The 26,856-nt window shown below is 42.9% G+C and overlaps 1 protein-coding gene across 1 annotated transcript; it reads right to left on the reverse strand.

Moving 5' to 3' along the window:
- Mtmr9 (myotubularin related protein 9) lies at positions 1-25,085 on the reverse strand. Its single transcript, XM_048330389.1, has 10 exons — positions 24,867-25,085; positions 18,291-18,399; positions 15,800-15,925; positions 12,653-12,826; positions 10,883-11,100; positions 9,448-9,609; positions 6,946-7,087; positions 4,499-4,719; positions 3,019-3,170; positions 1-830 (listed from the first exon to the last, which is right to left on the reverse strand). Exons 1-10 carry the CDS (start codon positions 25,046-25,048, stop codon positions 667-669), a joined length of 1,650 nt encoding a protein of 549 aa, XP_048186346.1. The 5' UTR covers positions 25,049-25,085; the 3' UTR covers positions 1-666.
- Between the last annotated feature and the right edge of the window lie 1,771 nt (positions 25,086-26,856).

Below are 26,856 nucleotides of genomic sequence, written 5' to 3' on the forward strand. Positions count from 1 at the left end.
ACTATTCGAAGTAATGGTTTATTTGAATACTCAAGACCTGAAAAACCAAATCCTACTTTAATTCTCTATTGCACATACTTTTAGTGTCTATTCTTAAAATACATTTCACTTTTCTTAATGTAAATGTCAGGAGGACATAACTATTACCCCACAGGAAGAATTTCCTGTAGCTATTCTAATTTTCCTTGTTTGACAAACCAAAACAAGAATGGATTCAGCTTTTTAGTCCTAAACTGTCTTAAATAAGAGAACAGTTCTTTTATGTGGTAAAGATAAAAGAAATGGCGTGTTAAAGACAAAATCCTTGGTTTGTCACTCATTTTAGTTTTGAAAACCATTTCTCTACTCAGTGCTTGGAAGCCTGGCCCATCACCAACGATTCCCTAAACAGACAGACTGTGCCCAGGCCTACCCAGGTGCCGCCTGCTCAGGGGACCCGGAGAGCGGCGAGTGGCCTCCAGCATCGCACACCAGACAGGGACCAGCTCCTCCTTCCTTCTAAAGCAAACCAGGGACGACTCCAGTGACTTTCACTCCTACAATGCTGAGAAGGCCGTGACATGTCCAGCCTGAGGTTCAAGGTGTGTGTGTACAAGTGAACTGAAGGGCAAAGAGAGAGGGGTAAACTCAGGCTGGAGAAGGTCCTTCTGGCGCATGGAACATCTTTCAAGGACTTGCATGAAGTCCATCTTCAGTTTCTAGTTCGGCCAGCTGCCTCCTCAGGAGATTGACTTTTGCTTGTAATTCCTTATTATAGTCAATGATGTTAACCATTTCTTCATAGGCTTCATCCAGATACTTAGAGGATCTGTTCCAACGGAGGAAAATTCCTGCAGAATCCACAAGTGAAAAACATACTCAATTTATCAGTATATTACACATTTCCCCCTTTTCAAAACTCATATTGATTGTTTTGCTATGTGGTTGTAGGGAATGCTTACGGCCTCACACATGCTAAATAAGAGCTCCACTGCCAAGCTACCTTTACATTGTTTTATTTTGAGGGAGAGTCTTATTATGTTACCCACGCTTACCTCAGCATACCAAGTACCTGGAATTACAGGCATGAACCACCACCCCCCAGCTCACATTTTATTTTATTGTACTCTGAAAGAAACAGGAATTTTGAAGTACTGAAAGGAACCAGTTAAGTACAGTATCCAAGAACTTTATGTACATGCTTATTAATGATCACATATACAAAAAGTACTGTTCTGTGATATATTCAGGAAGAGAAGCTGATAACTTACAGTACTTTCCAGTTTCCCACCAGCAATCATTGTTTTTAGTTACAGAACTACACTCAAAGACTTGTAAGATGGTCTTACAAGTGATGGGCAAAGCGGAAGCCACACAGAGGTGTGTGCACTGCCTCCCTCCCCAACTGCTTCCAAAGCAGACAACTGGAGCGTTCACTTACTATTTCCCTTCCACTGTGGGCTCATGGGTAGAGAGCTGGCTTCCTGGGATGCCCCATGGATAAGAAAATCCTCAGACCTACCCATCTACACATGCTCTCCACATTACTGATGGATCATTCCTAACACAATGTAAATGTTACAAAAATAGGTGTTATGCTATAGTCTGGGAAAAATGACAAGGATAAAAAAGTCCGTGTATATAGTACAGACGAAATTTTTTTCTGAATTTTTTGACCCACAGTGGGTTCAATCTATGCAGATACAGAGAATCAACAGTGCAAAGACCAAGCAACCTGTTTCTCCTATTACATGCTATTCTATTCTGCCTTTTTCTTCAATTTAGAAACCACTTGATAGTTATAATGTAAATACAAAGAGTAGAATGACCTTTTAGGTAAAAAAGTAGCCTTTTATTATATATACATGTATAAAGGATATATATATATATACATATACACACACGTAGATGTAAGTATAAACACACACATACACACACCTATCATAGGGTTTGACCTACTATAGAATTTCTTCCAGCCTTAGGCTGAGAAAGTAAAAAATTTAACCTCAAACCCTGTTCTTCATGGAGCAGTTGGAATTTATCCATAAAACAAGATTTTCTTCTTTCACTTAATCTCTAATTCCTAGTGAGATTTGATAAAAATATTAGTTAATCATACAACAGACCAACCAACTTTCATTTCTGTTTGTATTAAATAGCATCATACATAAAGAAATATGTACATACTGTCCTTAAAAAGATTACAAAGAACAGTATTTTAAAGTATTTATTTAATGAACACTTAATACATTTTAAACAGATTTGGGTAATTTTTAAAATGTTTAAAAAACAAAAGCTTCAGGCTGGGGATATGGCCTAGTGCCAACAGTGCCTGCCTCATATACATGAGGCCCCAGCACCACATATACAGAAAATGGCCAGAAGTGGTGCTGTGGCTCAAGTGGCAGAGTGCTAGCCTTGAGCAAAAAGAAGCCAGGGACAGTGCTCAGGCCCTGAGTCCAAGCCCCAGGACTGGCCAAAAAAACCAAAACAAAAAAACAAAAAACAAAAGCTTCAGTAGTCTGGAAATCCTACTCTCAAACATGGAAAACTCAGCATGATCACTGTTCCCTATGAACAACAAAGTGTCTCAAGCTTTACGCTGATGTTTCCGTTTAAAGAACCTAACTGGAATGACCCTATGATGGTATTTAATACAGGAGCCTAACTTTATGTCTGCTTAATAGAGGAAACGGGAGTTTCAATTTATTCATGTCCCAACTACCTAACTCTCTTATGCTGGATCTGTCCAAGAACAGAAAAGAAAATCAACCTGAGTGTCTAATCACTTCACTGGATGACTGAAAAACAGAGTGTGACCAGAGAGAGGACATGCAAGAATGAACACACACACACACACACACACACACACACACACACACACACACACACACACACACACACACACACACACACACACACACACACACACACACACACACACACACACACACACACACACACACACACACACACACACACACACACACACACACACACACACACACCCTGCCCGAGAATAGTGAGTAAGGGAGTTACCTTCCCACAGCTGGAGGCTCTGTGGGGCAACCGAAGGCCAGATGACGAGGTTGTTGGCTTCAAAGAGAGGATTGGTGAACTTACTCAGCTCACAGGGCCGATTGACCCAGGACCACAGAGACATTGTCTTCTGCTGTAGCTTCAATTTACACCTGATCAAGAAAGAAAATAAAGCAGTCAATTTATAATAACCACTGTCATATACTTCTCCACAGGACAATCTCTTTATTCTGTGTGATGGAAGACAACAGAAGAGTCTTAAAAGAGAAAAAAAATGATGTAAAGTAAAAATGTTTGCTAGGAAATTCAAGCAGCACTTTAACTCTCAACAAGCTGGTAAGGACAAAACCAGAATCTGACAAGTTTGGTTAACTGGAGATAAAGAGTCTCTTAGATTTGTCTGCCCAAGATTGCCCCAAACCTCAATTCTCTTATCTCAGCCTCCCGAATAGCCAGGATTATATGTGTGAGACACTGGTGCCTGACCTTTGGCTTTCAAACTAGTAAAGATTCAACAAATCCACACACTTGTGAAAAACAGTTGTTTAACTTTACTATTCAATTAGATGGTGGTGATACCTAGCAATAAGGCAAATTATGCCTCCACTCAGAGGATGCCTACAGAAAGATGGCCAGTTAAGCACCTTAAAACATCATTCTGATGCGAATCTTCTAATCTATCAACTTGGCGTAGTCTGGGCTGTGAAGTGAGACTATCACTCAAGACCTGATGATAGTTTCCAAGCATTAACAATCAGGTCTGTTAGCAGGCGCAGGAAGACTTGTCTCTAGGCCACCCTTTTAGTGGCCAACCTGCTGTGGGTCCCTGCACAAGTCACTTATCTGGTTCTTAATGGATAAGAAAGGAGGCATGCTGGTGGCTCCCATATGTAATACTAGCTACTCAAGAGGCTGAGCTCTGAGGGTCAGGGGCCAGGCAGAAAAATCCGCAGACTCTTACCTTCAATAAGCTACTCAGAAAAAGCCAGAAATGGTGCTGTGGCTCAAGTGGTAGAGTACTAGCCTTGAGCAAAAGAATATGAGCAACAGTGCCCAGGACCCGAGTTCAAGTCCCAGACCAGCAAAAGAAAAAGGGGGATGGAGGTAGAGTTGGATTATGTTAGACTTCTTCCAAAAGTACATAAATGAAATTAACATTCAAAATGACTGTCCAATTTACTCAAAGCTTTTAACCAACATATGGACTATTTTAATCTAAAAGAGTTAAATTAACCTAACAGATTAGTTTTAATGGATTTAATCGAAGAGATTAAAATTAGCCTACAATATCCCTCACTCACATGTGTCTGGCTCATAGTAAGTCCTAACGTACTCACGGTAAATCTGTATGCTGCGTAATACTTAGCTGTAGCATCTAACTTTTATAAGTAACATTCACGTAGGCCTAAGTCCTCATCTCTCTTTGGAATTGACTGGAGCATCCACAGGTAGAATGACCCCATGTGAGCCACGTACCCACCTTTCACTCTCACTGTTGCCCAGAAATGTTCCAAACTGTGAGGCATACGCATGCTCAAAGAGCATGATGAGGAAATGCTCGTTAAATTCAAAGGAGCACGGGAATTGACGGAGTATCTGCCACACGCAGTCCAAGAAGAGAAGAAATACTGGTGCCTCCCACTTCTGCTTACTGTTGGAATAGGCAGACTGTGAACAGCGCTGAAGGAATGGGTGACCAGCCTGGGGCAAGAGATGGAAATGGGGTAAGACCACAAGACAGCACCATTTCACACAATTAAGACCACATCTACCGTGACTGAACCAGCATAAGGCCAGGGGAGCTCCCATTCAAATGAGTTTCTAGGTTTAAAATGACCAAGTTTCACAACTAAGAAACAAAAAGACAACTTCCAGATCCTTAGCAAGGCTGGCAGTCAATACAAAATCAGAGGAATAGAATAGCAACTACTCTTGGAACATGAAATGAAGGAATGATGAGCTTAAGTAGTGATACATTAACAGATCTTAGGACTATAACATTTGGAACCAAGTCAAAGAATATAAATTCTTGAATACAAAACCAAGTACAAGGATCACATTCTGTCTATGTGAAGTACTGTCATACCTGACAGTAAGCTACATAAACCTCACCACTAAATGGAGACAGACAGGAGACTCTAACATTTTACAGTCATTTGGAAAAAGTTATTGTCTAGAAGAAAAAAGTTATTGTCTAGAAGAAAAAAACCCTGTAAGAGTCTACCATCTACTGCCCTTAGTAAATGAAAGAATCATTAGCCCTCCTGCCCAGAACCCCAATATTGATGGCACCAGAAATCACGCTGCTTAGACATTTCACAGTCCTGCTCTGTCTTTCCGGCCTTATACTATCTTATCTGGCAATGAAAATTCCAGTGACTAATGGGACCTGGATACCCATTAAAATGGCAAAATACAAATAAGTAAAAGCACATGCACTTGCTTTTTTTGCTACACATCATGACCAAACATGGAAAGTAAACTCAGGATGGTCTGCCTTAAGAAAAAAAATTCCACATTAGTCTCTGGGGAAATTTCAGCCTACTTATCAGACCTTTATTCCTGAAGTCACTCAGCACTGTACACAGCACTATGCCATATTCTAGGGAGAAGCATTAGTAGGGGCATGGTTCTCTGACCTCAAAGAAGTCATCTCGGGGCATCTAGCGCAGGAATTAGGGCATGACGGAAATTAATCCATTGTATCTGTGGAGGAGAATAGTCTCACAACTTTGTGAGAGAGCAAGGTCATTTAGCTGGATCTTACAGGACTCAGATTTCAGCTGGTTAGAGAAGAGGATAGGAGAGACCGAGATGGGCAAAAGATAGAAGATGCTGGGGCTGGGGATATAGCCTAGTGGCAAGAGTGCCTGCCTCGGATACACGAGGCCCTAGGTTCGATTCCCCAGCACCACATATACAGAAAAACGGCCATAAGCGGCGCTGTGGCTCAAGTGGCAGAGTGCTAGCCTTGAGCGGGAAGAAGCCAGGGACAGTGCTCAGGCCCTGAGTCCAAGGCCCAGGACTGGCAAAAAAAAAAAAGATAGAAGATGCTAAAGTACAAGCCATGTATGTATCCCCTTCCCTACTGTTTTATCTGTTATCTCAACCAAGACTCAGCAACTGAAAGATCAGCCTACATTATATATTTTTTGTATCTTTCCTGTACAAAACAAAATTTAGGTTGTATATCCAATGTCTAACACGGCTGGGCCCAGAAGGGCTCTAGATTTCATATTTTGATATGTGCATATACACAATGAATTATCTTAGGATGGACCATGAGACTGAACACAAAACTCACATATCTTGTTTTTTTATGGCCACTCCTGGGGCTTGGACTCTGGGCCTGAGCACTGTCCCTGGCTTCTTTTTGCTCAAGGCTAGCACTCTGCCACTTGAGCCACAGCGCCACTTCTGGCCGTTTTCTGTATATGTGGTGCTGGGGAATTGAACCCAGGGCCTCATGTATACGAGGCAAGCATTCTTGCCACTAGGCCATATCCCCAGCTCCAAAACTCACATATCTTATACATGGTCTAAAAGTGATTTTACACAATATTTATACTGCATCTGCATTTTAACTGCAATGTGCCACGTGAGGTTAAGACATTGGCACTGAAAGTTTCAGATTTGGGGGCATTTTGGATATTCAGAAGCGGGATGGACAGCTCACAAGTTTGCTGTTGTTGTCATCAAAGTGATTGAATATGGCAACATGAGCAAGAATATAGGCAAAGAAAGACCTAGAGTTGAGAGGTGTTAAATAAGATCACAAATACCAAATGAAGGGGAAGACAGATTAACTGGCCTACCGAAAATTAAACACACAATTTCAAAATCCCATATAGGCTGTCAGCTACCACAAACAAGGATTGCAACATCAATCATTAGCGGTGGCTCTTTTTATCAAATGGCTCTTCCTACCTGTAGCCACTCTCTCTCGATCAGGGCTTCAAAGCCACGGATGGTTCTGCTCCTTGGTTCCAAGATGATCTGGGCCAGTGAGGTCACCTGAAGTGTGGAGTCCGTCCCTTCTGTGCCATGAATCAGTATTGATGCTCCTTCCCTGACAGGAGAACCAGAGCACAAATGCAGTACCCCTGACAGGGTCAAGTACTTTATTAACTGTAGCTTAGTATTTCACTCCTATGCATCCTGCTCTGTGCTGGAGGGTTTCGAGTGCAAATAAGGAATGGAATAGATGAGACATCTTCTTGGGAAGAAAGTAAGACTAAAATAAGTACCAAATGCCAATGGAAAGAATCCCATTAAATTATGATATATTTTACAGCACCTTTTCAGCTAAATCTTCTATCCCTTTATAAAACTGGAAAGCAGTCCTATCACAAGAAGGCACTTGCATGTTCCTTCCTACAAGGTCTTTGCTCCTCAAACCTACAAACACATATTAAGATTATTTCCTAGGCTGGGGATATAGCCTAGTGGCAAGAGTGCCTGCCTCGGATACACGAGGCCCTAGGTTCGATTCCCCAGCACCACATATACAGAAAACGGCCAGAAGGGGCGCTGTGGCTCAAGTGGCAGAGTGCTAGCCTTGAGCGGGAAGAAGCCAGGGACAGTGCTCAGGCCCTGAGTCCAAGGCCCAGGACTGGCCAAAAAAAAAAGATTATTTCCTGACCTTGAATTCTACTTGACCACCACTAGCGGCCTGTAGGGACACTTTCAATCAACTGCAATAGATCTCGGAAACAAGTCCTAAAACACACATTGAGATATGTAGAAATGGGAAAAAAAAAAACCCAAACCAGATTACTGTCAATCTAGGTACCACTGTCCAACATGGTTTATAAGGTGTCTGAGACCCCACTATTCTAAAAAAAAAAAAAAAAAAAAAGGAATAGAAGGAAACCCCCAAGCTAAATCAGCTACATCCCTTCTCTTGCACTCTTCTTATTGAAACAATGAAGAGAAGGTTTGGGAAAAGAAAATTTCATGTTTAGTAATTACTGTAGGTTCTCTCTCCATGGAAACACAGGCTTTATACAGTAACAGCAATCTGTTATTTCCTATTATTTTCATTTTTGGTTAATAACTTCATTTTCAGGATAAAATTTTAGTAACTGTGCTAAAGAATATGACCAAATACTTTAAGGCTTTTTTTTGGGGGGGGGGGAAGGGGTGTCTTTTTTTATTTTTTTTGTCAGTGATAGGCCTTGAACTCAGCACCTAGGGACTGTCCCTGACCGCTTTTGCTCAAGGCTAGTTCACTTTGAGCCATAGCACCACTTCCAGTTTTTAGTGGTTAGTTGGAGATAAGAGTCTCACAGACTTTCCTGCCCAGACTGGCTTCAAACTGCGATCCTTAGATCTCAGGCTCCTAAGTAGCCAGGATTACAGGCTTGAGGCTTGAGCCACCAGTGGAATTTGAGGTTGTTGTTGTTGTTGTTGTTTTTTGGGGGTTTTGGGGGGAGGGGGGTCCTTTTTTTTGGTAGTGGGGATTGAACCCAGGGCACTGCACTTGTGAGGCAAGCTACTGTGCTACATGCCAGCCCTAAGGCTTTCCTATCTAGTGAATATATGCCTTGATAATATATTGCTTATTCTAAACTTATTTAATTTTGTCTATTTTTATATTTTGAACAATTAACTCTAAGGGCAGATTTTCATGGAAGTACACATGATAAGCTAATACACTTCAGAAAAGGGAGGCTGAGCACTGTGTGACATTAACCAGAACCCCAATGCCCTCTGGGGGGTTGGAAAGCCCTGCTGGCTGAAGGTGGCTACCCCAAATAAACAAAGGGGACAATGATTAAACTGTTCTGTCCCAGAAGTTACCCTGAGTACTGAAGCTTTTGTTTTTTGTTTTTGTTTTTTGTTTTTTGTTTTTTTTGGCCAGTCCTGGGGCTTGGACTCAGGGCCTGAGCACTGTCCCTGGCTTCTTCCCGCTCAAGGCTAGCACTCTGCCACTTGAGCCACAGCACCACTTCTGGCTGTTTTCTATATATGTGCTGCTGGGGAATCGAACCCAGGGCTTCATATATACGAGGCAAGCACTCCTGCCACTAGGCCGTATTCCCAACCCCTAGTAATTTTTTTAATTGTATTTTTTCTCTGTGTGTGTATCTGCAGTACCCAGGGCTTCATGCATGCTAAACAGGCACTCTAGCACTAAGCCACATTCCTTGCCCAACTAGTAAATACTTTAAGGTTTTTATCTTAAAAATGGTTGTTAGAACTTTAAAAACTGTGTCACACTCATTCAATGATAATTACCTATTAAATATCAAGTTCTATACCCATCAGAAACTGAATGGTGTTACCTCTGACACAGAAATTTATAAGATGATCTGAATATTTAATATAGAACAGGCACCAACATTAATACTCTGTAAACACATATGTGGATAAAAACCAAGTGTTTCTCAGTGCGTGCCCTGTTCAGGGAGGCTGAAATGACATTACCTGTCGATACACTGAGCCGCTAGGCAGGCAGTTGTCAGAATCTCTTTGATGTGAGTCAGCCAGTTCGAGGCCTCCAACTTACTGAGCCATCGGTCCATGTTATGTGTTTGGTCATTACAAGCTTCCACAAGTTTGATTAAACTCTCCTGAAGAATGTGATATCTTTTAAAAATAAGAAAAAATAAAAAGGAGGGGGGGATAAAAAGAAAGATGAAACATAATGCTGAAAGGTTAGACCAAAAGCTCAGACTCCAATATATGCAATGCAAAAAGTAGCTTAAAATATTGTAATATGATTGAAGACTTAAACGTGAACATATGAGACCCAGTGCACAGAGCTGGGTCATCAGATAGGGGAAAGGGCTGGGATGGGCGTTTAGTGACATCACATCACTTACATCTCCAGTCTACTTCCACCCCCTCCCCCCCACTGCTCTAGCACTCACCCTGAGCCTAAAGCAGTTTCCCCAAATCAGCACCGATTCCAGTCTTTCTAGCTTCAAATCTCACCAACCCCCAAGGAGTACTTACAATGTTTTCATGTAATGTCAAACAAGATTCTATAGGTAATAATCATCTCAACAGAAAAAGCAGTCTAGTTCCATTCATGATAAAAACTCTCAACAAGTTAGATATAGGAAGAATGGTCATCAATACAGTAAAGGCCAGAAACAGAGAAATACTACTTGGAGGCCAGGCACTGGTGGCTTATACCTGTAATCCTAGCTACTCAGGAGGCTGAAATCTGAGGATCACAGTTAAAAGTCAGCCGTGGCAGGAAAGTCCATCAAACTCTTATCTCGAATTAATCACCAGAAAACTGGAAGTGGTGCTGTGGCTCAAAGTGATAAGAGTGTTAGCCTTGAGCAAGAGTTCCAAGACAGCACCCAGGCCTTGAGTTCAAGCCCCACAATAGAAAAACAAAACAAAACAAAAGATACCATCTAATCTCACTCATCTGTAGGCTCTATAAAAAGGCCAAGTGTGGAAGCAGAGCAGAATGGCAGTGACCAGGCTTGGAGCGAAGGCCCAGAGGAAGGGAGATGTTGGTCAAAAGCTTGGGTCAGACGGGTGAAATAAATTCTGGGGATGTATTGTACAGTTATGTTAGGTATACTTGGTAACACTGTATTGTGTATGTGACAGTACCTCAGAATTCAGACCTTAAATGTTCTCATCACAGAAAAATAAATCTGAGATAAGTTGACCTGAATATTTCACAATGCATGACTATAGCAAAACAGTATAAAAGATATACAATTTTTGTCAAACCTTAATCCCTGCTAAACCAAACCAACAATATAATGGCCCAGTCCATTATTGGCTCTAAATTAGCAACTAAGTTTCATTTGAGTACTTGTGATTTCTGAGTAGCTCAGGGCTTAGTCATTCTAATTAGCCAGCAGTAAGTTGTCTCTGTCACCACAATCTTTACCTCTCAATGGACTTATGAATCCTTCTCCACTGGGGATAATGAGCTTCTTGTTCAAAACCACCTCCTTTGGCTCTAGCTTGCTGTGCTACATTTAGAGATCGAGTGTCAATGATGTAGCCTCTCTTTCCTGCCCGGAGAGTAGCATTTATCAGCTTCTCATCCTCCTTACATCTTCTCCCATTGGTGCCAGTAAGGGGCTGACCACTTCGCATAATTACCTAGAAGCACAGTAAGCTGAAAGTTAAACAGCAGTTGCTTAAAAGGCTTCTGAAAACAGAGCCAGTAAGCTGTATTAAGAGTGTCTCATAGAGGTTGGAGGCATGACTCTGTTGGTAGAGCCAATGAGCAAAAGCATCAGGTATGCTGAATTTGAATTCTGGTCCTGGACCAAAAAATAAAGAAAAATAAAAAAAAAATGTTTCACAAAGATTCTTGCAGTATTGGGGTGGGATGGATTTCATGGAAAAACAAAGAAACATTTGCACATTCTAACAATAGTTAATATTTATAAAAACAAATATAAGCTTTGTGATTTTTACACAACTTTTCTTTCTACTACCTCAAAATACATTCACAATTTAAATTACCTCTTTAACACAAAATAATACAATTTAATGACCTGAAGACTCACTTGGTCCTGTATTGAATTAATCAAGTCAACAACAGTCTGTTGGGGCTGGGAATATGGCCTAGTGGTAGAGTGCTCACCTTGTATACATGAAACCCTCAGTTCAATTCCTCAGCACCACAGATATAAAAAAGCCAGAAGTGGCGCTGTGGCTCAAGTGGCAGAGTGCTAGCCTTGAGCAAAAAGAAGCCAGGGACAGTGGAGCAAAAAGAAGCCAGGGACAGTGCTTAGGCCCTGAGTCCAAGCCCCAGGACTGGCAAAAAAACAAAAACAAAAAAAAGAACAGTCTGTCAATAAACCCTGACTTTGTAGAAAACTAAAATATCCCACCCTAAATACACTGTACACCTTTGCAGATACAGGTATGGCTCTGTAAAGTATGCTTTCTACCTTCTTCCCTCCCTCTTTCTCTTCCTCTCTCTCTCCCAAATAGAAAATGCAAGCAGAAGCTTTTTATAATTTGATGTCCCTCTGCCCCTTTCTACCTACAGAAAAGGGAAACTGAGTATCTGACACCTGATATAGAAAGAGGACCACCACAGATGGGTGGCTGATACCTAGGAGATTCCAACTGTACAATAAGCCAGCTCACCTCTGAATAGCCTGAACATCATCACACTTCTCTATTGATCATGCTGCTTTGTAAGCCTTCACTCCAATACTTAGGCACATGATAAAACCTGTACGTTCCTGTATGTCTATTTTCAGTTTATTTGATAGACAAACATCAAACTTTCAGGGAAAGATGTAACACTTCCCTACAACTTCAACTAACCACCACCCCCCCCCCACACACACACGTGTGGCAGGTTTGGGCAAAAACTGTAAGAGAGAATGGTACAACACAAAATAAAAATAAGAAATTTATGCACCATTCTTGTTTGGAGAATCATGTTCAGTGTTTTAAAAACTGTTACATTTAGCCTCCAGTGGCCCTCGGCCATCCTTTTTCAGTATTCCAGGAACTTCACCTTGGTATTCTGTTGGGTTTCTTACTTATAAATGACTGGTAAGTGCAGTTATTTCTGGATCTCGGTAATGTGTGGTACATGGGGTGTTTATTCATTCAGTTAAAGGCTGCTAACTCTGGCAACCTGTGGCCAAGTCTTTCAGCAGATCAAGCAACTATTGGGGACACTTACCATTCCATTTTTTTTATGGTAATAGCTTAGTACTGGAAAACGCCCACCATGTCGAAATGTAGCCACCTTGCGAAGAGCATCATCGTCAATGGACTTGGGCACTATGACGATCGGTGGGTAAGAAGGACAGACAGCAAATTCCTTATTGACATAGCTTAGCCTCCATTCACTGGTCTGCAAAACACAAAACGTTTCAAAGCTAAGCAAGCATCTTCTGTCACAATATCATCACAACAAGTTAAAAAGACCTCAGAGATCAATGCCCACTGATGAAGAAGCCACTGCTAAGTGATCTAATAGAAGGCCTACACTTAAATCCCTCAGGAGATAAATTCTTTCAGGGCCAGTCTCCCTCAATGCAAGGTATCACTGTTCCTAGAAAGTTCTGCCCCAGAGCAAGTGAAACCTGTGGCCTGGAACTTCCTCGGTTTTCCCTATCATTCCAGACAGCACAGCATAAGTTCCCCATTTCATAGGACATCCCACTGAGGATTTAAAGACAATCCTTCCTTCAAGTCTTCTGTTCTCCAAGTCAGGACATCAAGTATACACAAGACGATTGTGGTCCACACAATTCCAAGAAATCTGTTCTTTTCTGTAAGTTTGTGAGTGATCCTCTTAAATTAAAATAGCACCCACAAACTACAGTACTCCAAATTATGCTTAGCAGCAACAGATCTTAAAAGGAATACGGCTATATCCTTTGTTGTCTTTTGCTATTTAGAAAAGGAGGAAAGTATAGTAAGATTGGCAGCATCTTTCTTAAAATAATGACTCACTACAAAAGTTATACTTAGGAATCAATGAAATGATTTCTAATTCAATACTCTAAGCACTAGAATCATACAATAAACAATCCAATAATTTGCAGGCTTAGGATGTAGTTCATGGTGAAGAACTTGCCTACTATATATAAAGCCCTGGATTTGATCTCTAGCACCACAGTAGTTATTATTATTATTGTGCCAGTCCTGGGGCTTGAACTCAGAACCTGGGCACTAGTGCTTTACCATTTGAGCCACAACTCCACATCAAGCTTTTTTTTTAGTGGTTAATTGGGGTGAGAGTCTCATGGATTTACTGCCTAGGCTGGCTTCAAACCATGATCCTCAGGTCTCAGTATTTCCAAGTAGCTAGGATTACAGGCATGAGCTAACAGCTCAAAAAAGTTTTTTAAAAGAGAATAACAAACTACTTGGAAGTTTGTGAAAGGCTTTTTACAGTTAAGATTTCAGTATGTGGCATAAATTTGGGTTGGACTAACTAACCAATATTAGTAGGAAGATAAAGCTAAAATGTTAGATATACTATAACTGAGCTGAGCTCATATTCTTGCTCAGCTTTCTTGCTCACACTAGTATTCTACCACTTGAGCTATGCCTACATTTCTGGCTCCCCCACCCGCACCTTTGGCTAATTGGAGATCAGAGTCTTAAGGATTTGTCTTCTTGGGCTGGTGCTGAATTGAGATCCTCAGATTTCATCCTCTGAAAAGGATTACAGGCATGAGCCACTAGTGTCTGGATCTTTCAATTTGTGTTAATACATAAATATTTGTCCTCCTGATGAATTAACTTTTTATTATTATGATAAAACAACCTTTTCTACTCATAATATTCTATGTCTTAATGTCTTCTTTTTTTTGGGGGGGGTAATCTGGAATTAACCCACTGTGGAGACCCTGGAGTCTCTCTCTGGGAGCTATAACTGAGTGCAGGAAGTATCAGTGGACTGTGCGAGTGGAGAAAGCGGAAAACTGCAGGTTTGTGTTTGCCTTATCTTGTGTCTGAGTAAAGACATCACACAGTGATCCAGTCAAAAGATAAGATGAATGCTGTGTACTTATCTGATTGCTTCCTGATAACCTGTACCCAGACCCGAGGAATGTGCCCTTTGTTCTGTAACCAAAACTGCCCCAAGCTAAGACATAATCTGACCCACTAAGGGAAAGTGGGCATCACAGTGGTTCACATCCATAATCCTAGCTACTCAAGAAGCTGAGCTCTGAGGATCATGGTTCAAAGCCAACCCAGGCAGGAAAGTCCTTGACACACTTACCTCCTTAAAAAGCCGGAAGTGGAGCTGTGGCTCAAGTGATAGATCACCAGCCTTGAGCAAAGAAGCTCAGGGACAGCACCCAGGCCTGAAAGTTCAAGCCTCAGTACAAAGAATATTCTGCAGTTTAACTGGGCCTGTCCATTAAACTCTTTCTCACTTTATGATAGTATGAATTTACAAGTTCTCAAACACTGGCATTATGAATAATATGCATGAGTAATCCTTTTTCCACCATTATGCTGTCTTTTTTTTTTTTTAATGAGAATATGTTACAGAGAAGAAAAGAGTACTACCACACCCTATCTTACAAACTGAGATAGGGACTTGCTTCATGTCCTAGAACAGGAATGCGTTTTTTGTTCTTTCCTTTCATTCAATTTGCCTTTTAAATGAACTGCTTAGCTTACCAATGTTAAAATAATTGTTGATGTAGTTGGATTTTAGTCTAGCAATTATTGTGACTGAACTATTTCTCATTGCTGTTTCTTCTTTTCTTGCCTTCTTTTGGATTGATTTTAAATATCCTTTGAGATTTCATTTTAATGTGTGTATTACCTTTTTGTTTGTTTTTGAGAAAAGCTCTCACTATATAATTCTGGCTGGCCTTAAACTCACTGTGCTGCCCAGGATGGCCTTGAACTCTCAAGTCTACCACCTCCACCTCTTCAGTGCTGGGATTATAGGCTTGTGCCACCATACCCAGCGGAAGCATTAACTTTTAACTATGCCTCTTTGCACTTGTGTGCTTCAGGACCACGGTTCTCCAACACAGGCCACAAGGCAACATTTATGAATTATCTGGGGACAGTAATTAACTCACAATATACAAGGACTATCTTTAAGCAAATTTTAATGTTTTATCCACATCACTTTAAAGTAATATTTGGAGTGCATTAAACCCACTAGAAGAAAAAGCACTTCAGCTACAGCACTGAAAAAACCCTAACAAACTTCAACATGACGGAAGCTGCAGCACTAACAGCACATAGAACTCCTTTATACAAATGTAAGTCAGCTCCACAGTCATTTTCACAACTAAGTTGGGTGTTGGGTTGTTTTTCAACAAGTAATTCTCAAACAGTAACTTACAGCTGAAGAGTAAAGTTCAAACTCTTGTTCAGGAAGGAAGGAATGCCAACCATCTTCTATCACTTCAAACATGGGCCGGTAGAAGAAAGGGTACATCAAAGTGACTGAGTCCAGGGTAGACAATGCCTAATGGGCAGAAAGAAAACAGGGACAACTTGACACCCATATGAGCCTAATGACAGTGGTACCTAGTGTCATTCTCTGATATTGTAGCTATCACTAGCTATAACTACAGTCCTACGGAGGCATCAAAACACTGACATATAATCATCAGTCAGCAAGTGCCACTTGAATGAAAAAATAAAGAAAAATGCATGCCCAGTCTAAGAGAAAAATGAAGTCACTCCTCTTGACACAATTTAATAAAGCAAAGCTCAGATAAAAAAGCTCCAAGAGGGGGTTGGGAATATGGCCTAGTGGTAAAGTGCTCGTCTCGTATACATGAAGCCCTGGGTTCGATTCCTCAGTACCACATATATAGAAAAAGCCAGAAGTGGTGCTGTGGCTCAAGAAGTGGAGTGCTAGCATTGGGCATAAATAAGCCAGGGACAGTGCTCACGCCCTGAGTTCAAGCCCCAGGACTGGCAAAAAAAAAAAAAAAGTTCCAAAAATTTCTAGGAATTAGAGAACAAGTTTCTGATTTGTCAGTAAGGTCATAGCTGAAGACTCAGTTATCAGCTATATAAACATATGCTTATTATTTATAAGTGATGCCTGTTAGTAACAGCCAAAAGATGGTATACATTAGGCACAGTGGCTCACTTACAATCCCAACTGCTCACAAGGCAGAATTCTAGAGGATCAAAGTTTGAGGCCAGTTTGTGCAAAAGCTAACAAGACCCTATCTCAATCAATAAGACAGGTATAGTGGCATGCACTCTGTAACATATTCTTGTTTAAACAACAACATGCTAGCCACAGATCTGTCAAAGTTTTCTCCCACCTTAATAGACAAACTCGTAACATTCTGTGGACACAGAGCCTAGATGAGTCAGTCACAGAGACAGAAAAAAAGGCCAATAACTAGACATTACTGTAAACAATGTGACTATGTAGACATTACAGTAAACACAAAGTCACTAATGATTTAAATAAGGTAATTTAAAATTTAGAGTGTATAATTGTTGGTTAGAATGAGGAATAAATCAGTTAACCTTTAAAAATTTTTTAAACTATCCAAGAAAAATTTCTATTATTTGTGATCTGAACCAACATTCAATATTGTTTAAATAAATATAAAGCAAACATTTTGTCTTAAGTAAACTGGTGAAAATAAATGTGGATATTGAGACTTACTAAAAACAAATAAAAGACTACAAACACTGATAGTAACTAGCTTTAGTCATGGAGATCTGTTACACAGATGGGAGTAGACTAGGTAAAACAGCCCTCAAAGCTAGATGGTATTATTTTCACTGTCAGAGGTTAAGTACTTTATCCAAGTTGAAAAACATCAAGATGCAAACTATGTGCTATGTGCTATTATAATAATAAGTTCAATATTAAGATTTCTGTCTAAATGTCTGTGCACATGCAATCTATTACGAAAGACATGCTAGTACATTCAAGACAAATGTATGTATAGTTGCTAATAAACTCTCACTAGTGTTTTTCATAACTCAAAGGGCAGATAAGTCAATGGAGCTTTTGTAGTACCACCTGCCTCTCTCAACTTGCCCCTACAATGTGTCCTTACTGGTTTACTATTCCACACAAGCTGAGATGTAGGATGTTGCTGAGTGCTTGCCTAGGACATAGCTCTGGGTTCCATACCAAGCACCAGCAATTCTTTTTCTTTTTAAGTTCCATATATGATATTACTTATGCCCACTGAGGAAGAAAAAAAACTTACAAACTATCTTTGATAGGAGGAAAATATCAAGATTTGCATAGTGAACATGAAACATCAGGCAAAACTTTGAAGTTTCTCTACTAAGTTATCCAATGATTTTTTCCAAACAAGTATTCACATATACTCAAGTAAACTGTTCCTATAATTGACCCACATGACCTCATGGGAATTCTATGAAGTAATTGGAAGGCACTTCCATAGACTTTTAAGCAGTTAATGGAATTAGGGTTCTGCAAGCAAGCAACACCTACACTGCTGTAAGTATAAGTCCCATTACTCCAGTACAATGGTGAATCAGGGTGAGGCTTTCCCTATCAGCCCCTGCAGGTACAAACAAACTAAATATCTAAACACAAGATATATAAGTGGTACTAAGTCAGAAAACAAATTTTTTTTTTTTTTGGCCAGTCCTGGGGCTTGGACTCAGGGCCTGAGCACTGTCCCTGGCTTCTTTTTGCTCAAGGCTAGCACTCTGCCACTTGAGCCACAGCGCCACTTCTGGCCACTTTCTGTATATGTGGTGCTGGGGAATCGAACCCAGGGCCTCATATATATGAGGCAGGCACTCTTGCCACTAGGCCATATCCCCAGCCCCAGAAAACAATTTTTATCATCCAATTTTGCCTACAAAATACTTACCTCAATGGAACTGGCTATATTTAAACATTCCTCCATTCCAGGAATATCCAATTGAATAATTCGAAAATCTTTACATTTTATGATGATGGTTCCCAGAGATCCCACAAATCTGGAAGAAATTACAAAGTAGGCTAAGAATATAGAAATTCCTAGTTTGAAATGACTATTTCTTTGACAAAATATAGTTACAATCACCATCAATATTCTATTTTCTTCTCTTCAATTAGTCTAATTAAAGTCAAGTTTACATTACTTATATGTTAACCATAAAGTACTTTAAAATATGCATATCTAATTATTTTTCAAATAAAGTAATTCGAATTTGGCTAATTCACTTAACAAAGACAATGTGCACTTCCTCCAAAGAACAGAAAAAGATCTGCAATTAGGTGTTAAGCAGAGAGATGTTTCTCAAACAGGAAAACAGGTTCACTGCAGACGGCAGCAAACTCCAAGCTTGTAGCAAGCCTTTAAAAATATATAAATGCAAATACCTCTTTTTAGAGTACTAGTAAAAAAGTACTAACTTGGAAGATCTATATTAAACTGACAAAAACTTGAGAGTCAACATCATATCTAATCATAAATTCTGTATCAGTAACTTCCAGACAAGTTTATTTTTACCTTAGTAGGGAGGGATATCTGTGTTCTTTTCATGGACATACAGTTTTGTCTACGCTTACCAAGAGCTGACTTTTCTCTTGTGCACTTATCGCCCCCAATTCTCTTCCATTCCGAGTTCTGGGAAGCCCTAGATCAATCACAGCTGGTAATTTTATTTACTTTATTTACATTTTTCCCAATTTAGCAATACAGCTTCTACAGTTATTCTTCCTAAATTCCACCTTGGAACTTGAGTCAGTTGGACTCACATCACCTCCTGTGGACTTCACAAGCAGACACTGTGAGGAGCATGGGACCAATCTTACTAGAGAAAATTCCACAGAGCATCTACAACCCATCAGCACAATGGGAGGCCTTTTACTAAAATGCATTTCCAAAAGTCAAACACTTGGCACTTCTTCTATTAAAAGCCAGATAACAAAAAGGGACTCAATTTACTCTCCTACCTCAAAGAACCATAACGACTTCACACACGAAAAAAGGAATGACTTTTCTAGCCACTGCACAGCAAGACAGGAAGAAAGAGACGCATGGGCACCAAGGTGAGTCCTCAGATTGCTGGGCTTATTGTTTTGAAAGTTTCCATGCAGGGACAGGAAGCCTGGAGAGAACAAGAGTCTGCAAAGTCCAAATGGATGAAAACCCAGAAGTGAGAGTACAGAGAAACTCTCTAGTGAGAATACAGAGAAAATTCCAGAGATATGCTGAGGGTAGGTATCCAGCCTAGTGCTGACCAGCAAAGAATGAGAATAAAGTAACCTACAGCTGGTGCTATACAAGTTCACAATCAAAGCTTAACCCTCACGACAGCACTAAGAGGCATAAGTTAAAGCAGTGAGTGGGGCATGTGGTCCCATTGGCTGCACCTCTCATGTTCTTTTGTCCTTATGCTATGGGAGAAGAGGGCAAGGCCTTGCTACGGGAATTCCTAGCCTGCAGAACTGGAAGAAATAAACTTCTCTTTATTCTGTATAGCAACAATGAGCAGGAGCATCTGGGAAAGGGCCAAGCCAGAGGATTAGAGGAAGCAACATCTCCTCGGCGGTTGGAAATAGTGTCACCAACTGGAATGGGATACATCTTGGAGTACATACTTGGAAGGGTCACACCTCAGTCATGGCAAATACCACCCTAGAGGTGGCACTGACCAATATGCATTATACTATAAACTGACATACTGAATTGAAACCCCTGTGTACAAATACTGACTTATGGGGCTGGGAATATAGCCTAGTGGCAAGAGTGCTTGCCTCCTACACATGAAGCTCTTGGTTCAATTCCCCAGCACCACATATATGGAAAACGGCCAGAAGGGGCACTGTGGCTCAGGTGGCAGAGTGCTAGCCTTGAGCGGGAAGAAGCTCAGTGCTCAGGCCCTGAGTCCAAGGCCCAGGACTGGCCAAAAAAAAAAAAAAACACGAATACTGACTTATTTTTCCAGTCCTGGGGCATGAACTCAGGGCCTGTCCCTGAGCTTTTTCCACTCAAGGCCAGCTTTGAGCCACACCTCTACTTCCAGCTTTCTGGGAATTAACTGGAAATAAGAGTTTCATGGACTTTGCTGCCTGGGCTGGCTTGGAACAACAATCCTCAGATCTCAGCCTCCTGAGTAGCTAGGATTACAGGTGTGAGCCACTGGTACCCTGCTGAATTTTTTTTAAAAGAAAATAATTTCCTCTAGACTGAACTCTGCTTCAGACTCACTTTCCAAAGCCAAGACTTCAAAAGATCGCATTGAGGGGCTGGGGATATGGCCTAGTGGCAAGAGTGCTTGTCTCATATACATGAAGCCCTGGGTTCAATTCCCCAGCACCACATATATAGAAAATGGCCAGAAGTGGCGCTGTGGCTCAAGTGGCAGAGTGCTAACCTTGAGCAAAAAGAAACCAGGGACAGTGCTCAGGCCCTGAGTCCAAGCCCCAGCCCAAGTAATTTAACTGGTCCCAGATTGAAAGTGAAGAGCATTAATAAAAATAAGAAAATATCCAGCGCCCATCAAGAGACAATCTGCAACATCTGGAATATACTAATACCAAACATCGGTAAGAATGCGGAGAATTGGGCTCCTCTCCCACACCTGGCGGGAGGGTAAACTGAGACAAGCATTGAATGCTGTACTGCTGTGAGATCTACACCTTCTGGTCAATTCTGTCCTAGGCACAATCTCACAGAAATTAATGCAAGACCTAAGTGCACATGTTTTCCAGAGCTCCTTATGACAGCAAGGACTTGGAGGTTATGTAAAAAGGTCCACCAAGTAAAATGTTTTACATACTTTGGAATTCTATGCTACAGTTAGAAGCACTCCTATCACTATAGGAAATGATCCTCAGTGTTGTGTTAAAAGATGAAGAAACAGAACAGGCTGCAGGGTATGGCTCAAGCAGTCCAGCACTGATCCATCAAGAACAAACCCCAGTACCTCCAAAACAACAACATCTACAACATTTCCTTAATCAAATCAGGTAAGCTAAACTCACATGCACGCGTGCACACACCCAGCTACCACAGTGCCATCTAGTTTACAGTGACACTTCACATGGCTGCCTAAAGGAATTGTGGATGAAGTAGGAAGTGAGAGTGAAAAACAGGGAGGCAGAAGAATTAAAAATCAGAGGAAGGCTGGCAACTTGCTCAGTGATAAAGAATGCTCACTTAGCATGCAGAGGCTCCAGTTCAGTCCCCAGCACCACCAAAACAAGAAAAATCAGAATGTTTTATGGAACTAATCCTAAAAATGATGAGTCATCAAGTGACTAACATTACCTCAATTTTCCACCTCAGAGAAACATGAAAAGGTCAGTACGACTGGAAGATCTGTATATGACTGTGCTGAGAAGATCAAATAACGCAGAAATAAGTCAAATAAGTCATGTATATAAAGTTATTCCATAGACTGATGAAAAAGTACTCAAATATAAGTTGCTCCTTCTACCAGAGGAGTTACTTCTTCAGAGACAAGCCGAGCTTCAAAGAGAAGCAGCAGCTTGCCCAGCTACTAAAAGGTAAGGAGGCAAACGTCATCCTCAATCACCGTGAGACTGTCTCGCAGCTCCAAGGCACCGGCAAGGCCAGCATCTCCAGCTTTGCGTCACATCCCACACCTCTCAACGGCCACGCCACCCCCTCGTTCCACATCACCCTTTACCCGGGTTACTCGGCATTCTCCGAGCTGAACCTGAGGCTGCAGCTTCGCTCCTCTGCAATTCATTTCCTGCCAGCAGCCAAAATCGTATTCAAAACCAACTTCTTCCTGGCTTTCAACTCTCCCCAGGGTCCCTTGAAAACTGTCTCAAGGGCCTCAAGACGCTGCTCTGGCTCACCCTCCCAGCCACACCCCAGGTCCTGACTGTTCATGATGCTTCACCCCACAGGCTTCCTGATCCCCTGCCCCCCATACAGGCCAAGGCCTGACATGTTGCCACCTCCGATCTTCCCACGCTTGCACCCCATAGGGAGTTTTTCCCCCCAGACATTCACCTAGATCATTTCCTCTCTCCTTCAGGTCTCAGCTCCAAGATCATCCGCATTGTCTGAAATCATTCCCAAAGACACAGCCACTCTAATCTCCTTATCTTTATTTTCCTTCCTGCCACTACCAAACATTTCTCTGTTGATTAATCCAGCAGTCCACTCCTCCACTAGTACTAAAGCTCCTCTCTGCCTTAGTCCCTATCGCACTGCCAAACAACACACTCAGAAAAGAAAAACAGAAGCAACAATGAAACTTTGACCAGACCACACTTATGCTCTCTCCACCATACCACGCTGCCTCCCTCCTGTAACACATTGAAAGGTCCACGCCTCAGATGCTTTCTTCTTTATGTTCTAATGATGCCCCAGTACCTAGTACATGCTAAGTAAACATGGGAAATGACCATAAAAAGACGTCAATGAGAAATTAGGCATAGCCTAGAACTGGTGGCTCATGCTTTATAATCCTAGCTGATCAGGAATCTGAGAACTAAGGATTGTGGTTGGAAACCAGCAGAATAGTCCATAAAACCCTTTATCTCCCATTAACCAGCCATAAAGCCAGAAGTGGAGCTGTGGTTCAAGTGGCAGAGTGCAGGCCTCCAGCAGAAAAAGCAAGGGAAAGAAAAAGGCCAAGAGTTCAAGCCCCAGTACTGTCAACCAGGAAAAAAAAACTGGATGATCACCGTGAGACAGACCACTGATACACGCTTCTTGGCATCACTGGCCCTTCAGTGGTCAATTTTTCAGTTCACCCAAATTTGTATTTTGTTAGTTACATATATGAGCCTTAGTTGGAAGTTTTTAAATATATATGTAACTAACAAAATACAAATTTGAATAAACACTAACAAAAAGACGGGCCATTAAACAGCTATAGAATTTCAAGGCAAGGAGAAGTACTTCCAGCTGCTATTCAGAGGATGTTGTGAAGGAGGAAGCTGTGAAACAGAACACTGATAGGGAACAGTAATGATAGCCAAATGTCTGGAACATAAAAGCATCTGGTCAGTGAGTATCAAGCTTGGGAGGAGCAAGTCATCCTTGCTGAAGGAAGAGCTTGGTTTACTAGTTCAGGAGAACCAATAGGCTTAGGTCAAGAAAGGAAATGCAAGGGAGATGTATGTATAGAATGGCAAGGACAGCAGGTTAGGGCCAGTTATGGAGTATCGGCAGTGACAGGCTACAGAATTTACCTTTACCATTCAGGCCATGAGAGACCACTGAAAAATTTCATAAGAAAGGGATGATTTAGGAGTGTAGTAAGAGCCCTCTGCCTGAGTGAAAACACCTAGCACCGCCTTCACTCGAATGGTCAGAAATTCTACCAGTACAGGTTATTTTTAAGGTGTATCTTTCATAGGAACCTTGACATTTAAATCTTCTTGACATTCAAGTTTTCCTTTAAAAGAAAAAGTGTCATTCGGGGCTGGGGATATGGCCTAGTGGCAAGAGTGCCTGCCTCATATACATGAGGCCCTGGGTTCTATTCCCCAGCACCACATATACAGAAAATGGCCAGAAGTGGCGCTGTGGCTCAAGTGGCAGAGTGCTAGCCTTGAGCAAAAAGAAGCCAGGGACAGTGCTCAGGCCCAGAGTCCAAGCCCCAGGACTGGCAAAAAAAAAAAAAAAAAAAAAAAAAAAAAAACGAAAAAGTGTCATTCGTGTAAACTGAGTAGACCACTGCTTTCTTGAAACGCAGGTAGACGGGGAACCTAAGTAAAGATGGAAATATAACTTTTTGGATGAGACATTGCTTTGCAGAGATAACAAGTATGAGGAGGGGTAAGGTAATAAAAGGGACAGAGATTAGCTCATGCTTTTTTCTTTCCCCTGAGAGCCAACAGTGTTCTTTCCAAAAGCACAAATGAGGATAGTATAAACTTCCTTAGTGGGATCCGTTAAAATAATGGCTCAGAAGGTAAGAAATAAGGAGAAAGAAATATGATTAGCTGATTACCTACTCAGCTGAATGGAGGTAGCAAACAGGCTAGAGTGGTAGCTCAAGTGGTACAGTGCCAGCCATGGGAGAGAAGGCCAAGCTAGAGCTGAAGGCACTGAGTTCAAGCAGTGGCAAACACGTGAGCAGGCACGCCCGCCCGTGATCCCAGACTTGGGAGGCTGAGGCGTGAGGATTGGGAGGCTGAGGCCAACCTCGGGTTGCAGGCCGGCCATAAACAGTCTACACACACACACACACACACACACACACACACACACACACACAAGTAAACAACTTATCTGAACTGTATCCGGTCACAGCTTATTAACGGTGGTTGACAATAATGACGCAGGAAATGGAGACAATCCGCCCAGACGGCATGCCTCTCGGCGACACGAAGGATGCCTGGGCGCTCGCCCAGGCTCGGCAGAAACCGGGAGTGCCGCCCGGAGGGCTCTCTAACGCCCACTCCGGGCCCAGCACGGCTCGCGGGGCTGGCGGCCGGGCGACCCCCCCCCCCCCGCCCCGGCGCTCACCGCTTGTCGATGGCGTCGATGTTGGAGTGGAGGAGCCACAGCTCCTCGGTGCTGTCCTGCCGCGAGGACAGGATGAGGTGGTGGCCCGTCAGGCACAGGGTCCCCTCCACGGCCGGGTGGAATGGCCGGTGCAGCACCACGTTATCCACCCGAGGGGTCTTGATGAGCTCGGCGAACTCCATGTCCCCCGCGCCCGGCGCCCGGGTGCGCGGCGGTTACGGCGCCCGCCGCTGGGCTGAGGCGGAGGCGGAGGCCGCGCGGGCCCGGCGGGCGGGCGGGCGGGCGGGGCGGGGAGGCCTGCGGAGTCCCGGGGCGGAGGCCGGAAGTCTCGGCCGCACCGTCTCGTCACCCGAGCCCCGGTACCGGTCTCGGTCCCGGAGGGCGGCCGGCCTCGGGCGGGGAAGCGGCGGGGAGCCGGGGGAGGCCACGCCGAGGACGGCCCGCTCCAGCCCGAGCCGCCGCGAGTCCGGGCGGAAGTGGCCGCTCGCGGCCTGGGCCGGCGGCAACTCCGGGCGGAAGCGGCGCTCCTCAAACCTCGGAAGCCGGGGAGGGGGCGGGGCCGGAAGTCGGTGCCCGTCTGGGTCCTGCAGAAATGCCTCCGGAGAGATGCAGCCCAGACCCGGAGACAAAGGTTCCCCCCTGACCTCGGGGAGGCCGCCGCGGGGTGCCGGCAGCGACGGGGGGCGCAGGGGACGGGGAATCGGGGAGGCCTCAAGGAGCAGCGCCCGCCACCGTGTTCGAATGAGCTCGTGTGGACTGAGTGGAAGCTCGGAGCAGAGAGAGCCCTGGAGAGCTGGGGAAAGCCAAGAGCCCGGGCCAGGCCCTGGCAGCCCGCGCCTGTAATCCTCACCACTCAGATCCGAGGATCAGGGTTCAAAGCCAGTCCAGGCAGCAGAGTCCACGAAACTCATCTCCAGTTAACCTCCAAAAAGCAAGGAACGGGGCTGTGGCTCGCGCAGTAGAGCACTAGCTTTGAACAACAACAACAATAAAAGCTCAGGGCCAGAGCCAGGCCATGAGTTCAAGCCCAGGACCAAGCACTAGCAATAATAATAATAATAATAATAATAATAATAATAATAATAATAATGGAGCTTGGTAGGAGCATTGGAATGTACTTCCCTACATAAACAGTAGGTGGCGGTGGCATTCAGCAATGATGGGATCATCTTCCATTCTATTGAAATAACCCAGTGGACCTAGTCAAGCATTATTGTACAAACTGCCCAAACTTAGCGGTCTCAGAGGATTCTGATAACCCAAGATGATGGCGTGTGTGTGTGTGTGTGTGTGTGTGTGTGTGGTGGGATGTGGACACAGGGCCTGGGCGCTGTCCCTCAGTTCTTTTGCTCAAAGCTAGCTCGCTACCACTTTGAGCCACACACAGCACCACTTTGGGTTTTTGAGGGGTTAATTGGAAATACGTTTCACAGGAATGTTTCTGTCCTGGCTGTCTTTGTTCTGCAGTCTTCAGATCTCAGCCTCCTAAGTAGCTAGGATTACAGGCATGAGCCACTGGCACCCAACTAGACGGTGGCATTTATAACACAATTTATTCAGGGCCTCTTTAGAGAGGTTGTTACCAGGGCCTGGGAATATGGCCTAGTGGTAAAGTGCTCGCCTCGTATACATGAAGCCCTGGGTTCGATTCCTCAGCACCACATATATAGAAAACGGCCAGAAGTGGCACTGTGGCTCAAGTGGTAGAGTGCTAGCCTTGAGCAAAAAGAAGCCAGGGGCAGTGCTCAGGCCCTGAGTCCAAGCCCCAGGACTGGCAACAAAAACAAAAACAAATAAAACAAAACCACCAAACTGAGAGATAAAATGGTACTGATGTATAATCACCCAGATGTTGCTCCTCTATCAGGCCTACTTGGACATCAGCACTGTCAGAATGAAAACAACAGATTTGACAGGAACCTCACTCTGAAGAAGCAGTAGCTTATTGGGGAAGACTAACACATTTGGAATAGCTAGTGACCAAATGAAG

The sequence above is a fragment of the Perognathus longimembris genome, chromosome 21, assembly GCF_023159225.1.
Source record: "Perognathus longimembris pacificus isolate PPM17 chromosome 21, ASM2315922v1, whole genome shotgun sequence".
NCBI classification, from domain to species: domain Eukaryota; kingdom Metazoa; phylum Chordata; class Mammalia; order Rodentia; family Heteromyidae; genus Perognathus; species Perognathus longimembris.